Raw genomic sequence first — 9,279 nt, 5'->3', positions numbered from 1 at the left:
ACCCGCAGTGACTTTCTCCGCAGGGCGTCATCTTTAGCGTACACAGCTCAGCCAATTGGAAGGTTGCTAATGCTAACGATGTGGGCGTGTTGCGATGGTTTCGATGGTATGGCGATTGACCTGAGGGCAGCGCCAGCGCATATCAAGTTGCGCGGATTTAAAATGATGGAGTGACAAGTGACAACTGCATGGATATATAACGGCGCCTTCGCTCGCCTCTGTCGATCCAACTTGTTCCAACAAAGACTCGCAAGTTCACTCGCAACGATGAAGTCTACGTCAGCTTTGTGTCTTGCTTTGGCGGGCCTGTCCCATGCCTACCCAAATATCCTGGAACACCTTGAGCAAGCCGGCGCAGGCTCGGCAAAGGTGAAGAGACAGACGCCTCTCAGCACTCCTCCATTCGATGCCGCGTCGCAATACGTCGATACAACAGGCTCTCATGCTTTTCAAGCTCCTGGTCCCACAGATCAGCGTGGACCATGCCCCGGCCTAAATGCATTAGCAAACGTGAGTGACAACAGAGACAGTATGGTTGCGCAATGTCAGCTAACCTGTATTTGCTCAGCATGGCTACTTGCCGCACAATGGTATCGGAACGATCACTCAATTCATCGAAAGCACAGGCAAGGGTATGTGACCGCTGAGGATGAAGCATCGTTCATTCGTAACATAACTAAACGACATTGGCAGTGTTTGGCATGGGAGTCGACCTTTCCACCATTCTTGCCGTATACGGCGCAGCCGTCGATGGCGATGGCCTCAAATGGTCGATTGGCGGACCGGACAGCCGTGTCGGTCTCTCAGACCTGTTGGGCAAGCCCCAGGGTATATCAGGCTCTCACAACAAGTACGAGGGAGACGGCTCGCCCACTCGTTGCGATCTGTATCAATGTGGCAATGCTGTCGACCTCAACATGGAATTATTCCAGGAGCTGTATGACCTTGGTAAGGCGGAGGACGACTATGACTTGCAACTGCTCACGGACCGCCGCTTTGCCCGTACCGAGCAGTGTAAGGATGAAAACCCTTACTGCTTCTTCGCTCCTTTCGCCGGTGTGATTGCTCAACCTGCTGCGTGGAGCTTCATTTACCGGTTCATGAGCAACAAGTCTGAGGAGTTCCCATCCGGTAAACTCAACGGAGAGGTTTTGAAGTCGTTCTACGGAGTCACTGGCGAGGATGGCAACTTCCAATATAACCGTGGTCACGAGGTATGTTTTATGGTCAATCCTCATCAGCAAAGAAACCATGCTAACAATCCGCCAGCGCATTCCCGACAACTGGTACACTCGCAACATCATTGATGCCTACACGGTGCCTTATTTGAATCTTGACACAAACGCCATGTTGTTGCAGCACCTTGAATTTGCCAGTGTTGGCGGCAACACCGGAACCACCAACTCCTTCGTCGGTTTGGATCCTTCCGACTTGACTGGCGGTGTATTCAACGCGGCGACGCTTGCGGAAGGCAACAATCTCATGTGCTACGGATTGCAGCTGGCCCTCCAACAGACACCCGACCTGCTTTCGGGTGTCTTGGCAGGTATCACCAACTCTTTGGGATGCCCAGCCTTGACCAAGATCCAGGATGACCAGTTCGATCAGTTCCCTGGTTACACTGAATCGTAAGCCTGCATCTGTATAACATCATCCGCCCTCGGATTTGCTGACGATTGAATTAGATACAACGGCTACACCCCGCCGAAGGATGGTATCTTGTAGATGATCGATTAGGTTCACGAAATAGATGGAAGCATGTCGTATCCTGACGGTCAGCAACCTCTGATTGACTGCTTGCTATCACTTTACGAGAAATGAAAATAGCTCATTATAATCAATCATTCCATGCAAAAATCTTTGAGCCGTCTGTTCCGAATGTCGTCGTGCAACATGCGCTCCTTACTTCATTCTTCAAGATGCACTGCCACTGTGACCAGCCGAGACCACCAATTGGCCAATTGTGCAGCTTCTCAGGTAAGCCCTGCTTGGGCCAACAATGCTCTGCTGTTGGAGACAGCAGAGCTCCCAAAGCCACCGTTCCGCCATAACTCCTTAGTATGACTGCGGGCTCCACTCGAAATAATTGCTGTATACCCCATCGATCGCCTATGCGGGCTGATCGCACAATGCTACGGAACGTCGACCAGCAGGATTTGGTACACGGCATCTCCACGCAGTAGCTCTCAAGCTGCGTGTTCGCCACGCCAAAGCCACACACTCTGCCATGTCAGAAGAAGGTAAGAAACTCTCAGCCTTGCTCTTCCCTCTCCAAGAAACTCGGGTCAATCTCCACTTTCTTCTCAAACTTTGTCCACCAGTCCTGGAAAGCCTTCAAAGGTACCGTCTCGCTGCCAAACGACGCCAGGAAGTTGAATGCGTTGCCAATGATTCTCTGAGCGAGGATCTTCGTCGTGACTCTACCACCCGTAGCCGAGCCTTGTCTGACCAGCGCAGTCTGCGGCGCGTTCGAGGGACCCTTGAGTGACGTGAGCTGTGCCTCCACCTGCGCGGCGGGCTCAATGGAAAGGCCGACGACAATGTCGGCTCCAGCGGGAACGTCAGCGGCAGTCGCAGCGTCGTCCGTCATCGCGTCGCCGTCCAGGTCATTGGGGCCAGCTCCTGCGCCTCCACTCTTGAGACCGCTGACCTTGAAGATTGCGCTTTCTTTTCCTGGGCCGATTCCGCCGAGCAGCTTGAATTCCTGAGATGGCGGGATTTGCACGTAGACGGTCGCCGCTGTGCCTTCGGGTAGCTGCGTGCCTGGGAGGAGAAAGACCACAATGTGACTGAAAGACGGAACGGGTGGTATGCGGAAGGCGAACTGAGTCTCTGTAATGGCTTGCGGTGCGGCGTCCACTGGCCTGCCGGAGATGATGAGGCCGAACATGCTTGAGATTTTACCAAAGGTTACACTTCAGATGAAGCCCAGTGGCTCTTCCAGCCTTTGCCGTAACCCTTATTATGCGCTAATGATCTTGTTTGGGGCTATCCGAAAAATAAAATACACTCCGTGCAGACGCCATGGTCACTTTTCGAAATCGCCTGCGTCTTCTGCGGGGATCGACGTCTTTCACCCCACTTGGTGCCTGGCCTGACCCTGACAGAGACCTGGAAGCTTGCTCGCAGTCAGAACGACTGCTCTGATCGCAAACAGCTGATTGTGAACTTAAGCGATACTTGGAGCATCTGACTGGACCCCCAAGTAAAAACATGGAGTCTTTCAACCTGACGCGCGTCCGCGAGCTTCTCCCCAAGCAGCTTCCACGAATGCCGACTTGGCCTGCTGCGCAGGACACAGACGCTACATCCGACTCAGCAGACGCAAAAGAGAACGAAGGTTCGAGCAACGTTATAGCTCTTCCCGAGCCGAGCCCCAAAGATGGCGGGCCCAAGAGCAACCTTGACCTGATCGGCGAATGCGACAGCTTCCCTTACTACCACACAAACCCGAAGCTCTTCCTCGCCCACATCAACACCTACTATGCGCTCAAAGTTCCCGAGTACCCGGACGCCGATCTTGGATATCTCCTCCCATCAGTTGCAGAGGCTTTCCGCGGGCTGCCCGATTGGCGAGTCGACGACGAGGAAAGGAGCCTGACGCTTACGTCGGGCTCGACGGAAGAGGAGAGGTCAAGGATTGTGGCTGCGACTGCGGAAGCCATGCGCGCGACAGATCACTTCAAGATTCTGAGGGGCTGGAGGGACGAGCTATACGCGGTCTACGGACCGAAGCGCGAACTGCTGTTCAGCATTGAAAGAGCTGCGAGTGCACTTTTTGGCATTGTCACCTACGGATGCCACATGATGGCGTATACGAAGAAAGATGGTGAGCTCAAACTGTGGGTGCCGAGAAGGGCTGCGACTAAGCAAACGTACGGAGGCATGCTGGATAACACTGTTGCTGGAGGCATTGCGACTGGCGAGAGTCCGTTTGAATGCATTGTGAGAGAAGCGGGTGAAGAAGCATCCTTGCCGGAGGATCTGGTCCGAAAGGATGCAAAGGCTGTGGGAACAGTGACATACTTTCACATTCGAGACCACCGCGCCGGAGGTGAGACACGATTGCTGCAGCCGGAGGTTCAGTACGTGTACGACATCGAGCTTCCCGAGGACGTCGAGCCGAAGCCAAGCGACGATGAGGTTGAAGCATTTGAGCTGATGACCATCGATGAGACAAAGGTCGCCCTGCGAAACGGCGAGTTCAAGCCAAATTGCGCGGTCGTGCTTCTTGACTTCTTTGTCCGACACGGCATCCTCACGTCGGACGACGAGGGATACATTGAAATCGTTGCCAGGTTGCACCGAAGGCTGGAATTTCCCACGTTGTAAAAAAGATAAAAGTAACAGTTTGTAGCTGCGTAGTCATGATACCCTTCAAGAATTCCAGGCAGGCCACAAAAAGTGAGCATCTCCAAGCTCAGTCCCACCAACGCCGCGCTAAATCGACTTTTTCCGCCCTCTGATCATTCCGGCAATGTCTGATCCGTCTACTAGTAACCTAAGTATCCCTACTTCTTAAGCAGCATGTAGACGTTGTCAATACGAAGCGGCGACAGCTTCTTGTGGGGTCCGTCGAGGCACATGAGAAGACCACCGAAAGAGACGTAGCATTTACTGCTCAGCAGTCAGAGCCATTGCACCCGAGGCAAAATTGTGACCGAGCCAAACTTACATGCTTCGGCCCTCCTCGCCCTCCTCGAATCGGTAGACCTTGCCATAACAGACGTAGTCGTACATATCCGCTAGCGTCGATTCTCCCTTCTTCTCCCTCCAGCCGCGCTCGTCCTTGGTGCCGTCCAGGTTCAACGTGGTCGCGAGGACCATGGTTACCGTTTCTCCGCTAGACAGAGGATAGAGCTCGTGATTCACGTCGAGGGTGAGCGCAGTCGAAGCATCGTGGGTAGCGCCCAGGACGCGGGTAACGCGGTCGTACTTGTCGGCGATGGTGGAGTTGATGTTGAAGGTCTCCTCGTACAGAGTTGCGTCAGACATGGTCGCGATGATGTGGAGAGAACGCCGATTTCTGTGAGAAAGGTATCACTGCTGCCCACCGTCGGGAGTGTCTTGTTGCTGCAATGCTGCGAATACCTAGGCGAAAGGGCGCAGTTCGGTCACAAAAAGTGAGGACCAGCTCCAGGAATGGAAAGTCAGCCGGGTCCACCCTCACGCGAGAGGCGTCCTCGGGAACCCAACTCTATTCCATCCTCACTCGATTAGATTGACGCAGTTGAAGCGCGAAAGAATAACGCGTTATGCCGTAAAAGGACTCTCAAACTTGTAGCAGGCAGAACGTCTGATGTCTCAGAACGATGGACTCGACATCGCAAAATGCAAGATCTACCTCGCCACCTCGAGGCACGAAGCGAAAGGCAGCAGACGAGATTGAAGGTCCACGAAGGATCCGTGCGCTTCATCAAGACGTGGTCAACAAGATCGCTGCTGGCGAAATCATCGTCGCACCCGTACATGCTCTGAAAGAACTCATCGAGAACGCCGTCGACGCAGGCTCCACCAGCTTGGAGATTGTCGTCAAGGACGGCGGATTGAAGTTGCTGCAAATCTCTGACAACGGCTGTGGTATCAACAAAGATGACATGTCCATTCTATGCGAGCGCTTCACCACATCGAAGCTGAAGGCTTTTGAGGATTTGCAGTCCATTGGAACGTATGGCTTCCGCGGCGAGGCCCTCGCCAGTATATCCCACATAGCGCATTTGAGCATCACTACGAAAACTGCAGACTCCAGTTGCGCCTGGAAAGCTCATTATGCAGCTGGAAAGCTTGCTCCAGCCAAGCCAGGCCAAAGCGCAGACCCGAAAGCATGTGCAGGCAGGCAAGGCACGCAAATCCAGGTCGAGGATCTCTTTTACAACGTGCCTACCCGTCGGCGAGCATTCAGATCAGCAAGCGAGGAGTACGCGAAGATCGCCGAGCAGGTTGGAAAGTACGCGGTGCATTGTCAAGGTGTGGCCTTCTCCTGCAAGAAACATGGAGAATCCGGCACGAGCATTGCAGTGCCTATGGCTGCAGGTACGAAAGACAGAATCCGTATCGTCCATAACAGTGATATCGCAAACGAGCTCATGGAGTTCGAGGTATCAGATAAGCAATATGGCTTCAAGACGAACGGATTTGCAAGCAATGCCAACTACAGTGGGAAACGGACAACGCTATTGCTCTTCATCAATCATCGGTCTGTCGATTCCTCGGCGATCAAGAAGGCTGTGGAGCAGACTTACTCTGCTTTCTTGCCCAAAGGCGGCAAACCGTTTTTGTACCTGAGCCTAGAAATTGAACCTGCTCGGGTCGACGTCAATGTCCATCCAACGAAACGCGAAGTCAACTTTTTGAACGAGGAAGAAATTGTCGAATTAATTTGCGGCGCAATCAGATCCAAGCTCGGCAAGGTTGATACGAGCCGCACATTCATGACACAGAGTCTCCTGAGTGGAGGAAAAACACCCAGCATTAGTAGGCAAGCAACAGCAGATGATGGAGGCACAACAACTCCGACATTACCAAGAGTGCCGTCAACATCACGTCTGGTCTCTCAAAAACCATATGAAAACAACCTGGTCAGGACAGATGCTAAGAGCAGGAAGATCACAACAATGCTCCAGCGTGCCTTGTCACCTTCTCGAGGAGCAGGTTCTGATGGCATCGACTACCAGTATACTGACAAGGAAGCTACAATATGCCGATTGTCGACGATCAAAGAATTGAGGGCTCTGGTACGCGAGTCAATGCACAGTGGGTTGACCGACGTTTTCTCAAATCACACTTTCGTTGGCATCGTCGACGATCATCGGCGGATTGCAGCAATCCAGAGTGGTGTGAAACTCCTTCTCGTCGACTACGGAATGGTCTGCGCAGAATACTTCTACCAGCTAGGCCTCACAGATTTCGGCAACTTTGGCGCCATCCGATTCGATCCGCCGCTGAATCTTGATGATCTACTCCGGGTAGGCGTCAAGCAACTGCAAGACCAAGGCCAGCAGATGAGCGATTCTGAATGGGCGGGAGTCGTTCCTGCAGTGGTTGAGCAACTCGTATCTCGACGTGACATGTTGGCAGAGTATTTTACACTGGAGATTTCCGAACAAGGCGACCTTCTTAGCATCCCGCTGCTGATCAAAGGCTACATGCCCTCAATGGCCAAGCTGCCCAATCTCCTCCTGCGCCTTGGGCCACATGTCGACTGGCAAGACGAGAGTGGGTGTTTCCAGAGCTTCCTGCGTGAGCTCGCGAATTTTTACGTTCCCGAAGCATTTCCCCTGTCGGCTTCAAACGGCCATGGCGATGTTGTCCTACGGCGCGACGAGCTACATCGTGCCATCGAGGATGTCCTGTTTCCCGCATTCAAAGCCAGACTTGTTGCGACAAGAAGCCTGCTGAAAGGCACCGTGGAGGTAGCAGACCTGAAGGGCTTGTATCGCGTTTTCGAGCGGTGTTAAAGCATTTCGGTCTACAACATGCCTTTGATACACCGCTAGGTACCATTGATGGAGAACAGAGCGACATTCCACACGGTTGTGGACGAAAAGTCCAACCACCATCGTTTCCTCATGCTCCCCTGCACTATGTATCATCATGGACCAGAGACGGGCGTGGCCCATTACCGTTCTAAGCCCTTAGCTTACGGACCTACTTTTTGCCGCATTTTGCTCATACTTTGACGCGGAAGGGGCCTTGGTAGTTGCTGTTAGCTACATACAGTATGAATGCCAACCCAGACAGTTCATAACATTAGTCAGAATATCGATGTGGCAGCATCATTTGCTCTTTAGGTTCAACGTCTTGTGCAGTCCGACGTCTGGCGGAACCTTACAGATCAAAACCCACGAGGTCGACAAGCACCTGGAACACAAGTAGGGCAGATTTGCTATAGTAGCTTCTCCAACTTTAGACATGAAAGCTTATCATAGGGTAAAGTTCGAGCATGTGCTCCCGTCAGGGACCGCATGACCCTCTTGCACCAAGGAATTGACCTCGAGATTGGAGCAAACACGTCCGAAATTACCACAGCAGCCAAGCTTGGGTCGTGGATAAGTCCAGGATCTTACGGCGCCTCTGCTCGCCAGATTTCTCAACCTCGTTGCTGCAAACGCTCGGCGACAGCGTTGATGCAGCCACACAACGCTACTGCGCGTCTATTTGCGATTAGCCCATGCGACCTCAATGTGGTGCTAGCGAATGCAGTCAGAAGCCGCGAGATAGTAGTAGATCTGGATGGCTGCGACTCCTCATCGATTGCTCTAGAACGCAAAGCCATTCGCGTTGCTTAGGGATATTCCGGCAGAGAACCCATGTTGTTGTCCTTGCAGAGCACCTGTCAGCACGCTCCATATACCTTCCATTCTATCGGTATGTGCTTGAGGTCGTCGACCATTCCTCGTATCCAGGAACGAGCGCTTCCCCAGTCCCATGGATCTACTGACCCCTATTCCGAGCGCCATGCATGCACGCGTCTTAGAGTGCTGATCGCCCAGCGCTCTGCCGGGCAGCAAAATCAGTTGCTCAGGTGAGTCAAAGCATCTGACACGCCGGGGAGATCCAAGATGCCGCGCATGAGAATTCCCTCGATACACAGATCCTGGCAGCACTTACTCATTAGATGATGCATGCATAGGTACAGGTGTCGGCGCGCGAAGCTCGTCCAGCGCCTGATTACGTACCCTCTCAGGTCTAGGGCTATCGGCGCTCGCTCCGTTTCCGCGTCGTTGCGGCACACGGTGCTGGCGGGGCGCGTCGACCGGCTTGCCGTCCTTGGCGATGCGGCCAGGCGGCCAGTCAGACCAGCGCAATGATCCACAGCCCTAGTATTCGGAGTATCCTCCGACTCCCCTTCATCTCACCTTAGCGCACACGCCGCCACGATCGTCAACCGCCGGCTGGGTTGCAGGTTTGCATCAAGCACGGCCAGCACTGGGCATACTGTACAATACACCAGCGCTCACACCCAATACCCTCTGCTACCAAAAGCATCGGCGAATAGAAGCTTCAAAAATCGGATCGGCATGTCCGATTTGGGCATTGCACGGCTTCGAAGTCAGGGCTTTCGAGTCCCAGTCTCTCTCCCACGCCATTGCCTGGCCCGGGGAGCCCTTCCGTCAGCCTTCTCTCAGCCGTCAAGCCGTAACGACTAGCCAGATCTCGAGGCTCCCTGGTCCAATGGCGGGACGGAGAGATCTTGGACTGCCCTGGCGGTCGAGGGAGGGAGCGCGTGGACGCCACCTTCATCCGCCGCGCAGATACAGATCGCATCTGCCTCAGCAG

The 9,279-nt window shown here is 53.6% G+C and overlaps 5 protein-coding genes across 5 annotated transcripts; 3 read left to right on the top strand and 2 right to left on the bottom strand.

Annotated features, from left to right (window-relative positions):
• Nucleotides 1-21: 21 nt before the first annotated feature.
• On the top strand, nt 22-1,857 carry WHR41_03825 (uncharacterized protein). The gene is made up of 5 exons (XM_069372431.1): nt 22-510; nt 569-632; nt 694-1,214; nt 1,270-1,628; nt 1,686-1,857. The coding sequence occupies exons 1-5, from the start codon at nt 268-270 to the stop codon at nt 1,723-1,725; spliced, it is 1,227 nt and encodes a 408-aa protein (XP_069230592.1). The 5' UTR covers nt 22-267; the 3' UTR covers nt 1,726-1,857.
• Nucleotides 1,858-2,251: 394 nt separating this feature from the next.
• Nucleotides 2,252-2,890, bottom strand: WHR41_03824 (uncharacterized protein; the record flags this gene model as incomplete). Its single annotated transcript, XM_069372430.1, has 1 exon — nt 2,252-2,890. The coding sequence occupies one exon, from the start codon at nt 2,888-2,890 to the stop codon at nt 2,252-2,254; it is 639 nt and encodes a 212-aa protein (XP_069230593.1).
• Nucleotides 2,891-3,213: 323 nt separating this feature from the next.
• On the top strand, nt 3,214-4,332 carry WHR41_03823 (uncharacterized protein; the record flags this gene model as incomplete). Its single annotated transcript, XM_069372429.1, has 1 exon — nt 3,214-4,332. One exon carries the CDS (start codon nt 3,214-3,216, stop codon nt 4,330-4,332), a length of 1,119 nt encoding a protein of 372 aa, XP_069230590.1.
• On the bottom strand, nt 4,300-5,084 carry WHR41_03822 (uncharacterized protein). The gene is made up of 2 exons (XM_069372428.1): nt 4,676-5,084; nt 4,300-4,617 (listed from the first exon to the last, which is right to left on the bottom strand). The coding sequence occupies exons 1-2, from the start codon at nt 4,993-4,995 to the stop codon at nt 4,512-4,514; spliced, it is 426 nt and encodes a 141-aa protein (XP_069230591.1). The 5' UTR covers nt 4,996-5,084; the 3' UTR covers nt 4,300-4,511.
• A 228-nt stretch (nt 5,085-5,312) lies between these two features.
• WHR41_03821 (uncharacterized protein) lies at nt 5,313-7,457 on the top strand (the record flags this gene model as incomplete). Its single annotated transcript, XM_069372427.1, has 1 exon — nt 5,313-7,457. One exon carries the CDS (start codon nt 5,313-5,315, stop codon nt 7,455-7,457), a length of 2,145 nt encoding a protein of 714 aa, XP_069230588.1.
• Between the last annotated feature and the right edge of the window lie 1,822 nt (nt 7,458-9,279).

The sequence above is a fragment of the Cladosporium halotolerans genome (genome assembly GCF_011745625.1).
Source record: "Cladosporium halotolerans strain TM138-S3 chromosome Unknown Sca10, whole genome shotgun sequence".
NCBI lineage: Eukaryota > Fungi > Ascomycota > Dothideomycetes > Cladosporiales > Cladosporiaceae > Cladosporium > Cladosporium halotolerans.
The sequence above is the reverse complement of the archived record's forward strand: the minus strand, read 5'-3'. Positions and strand labels throughout refer to the sequence as shown.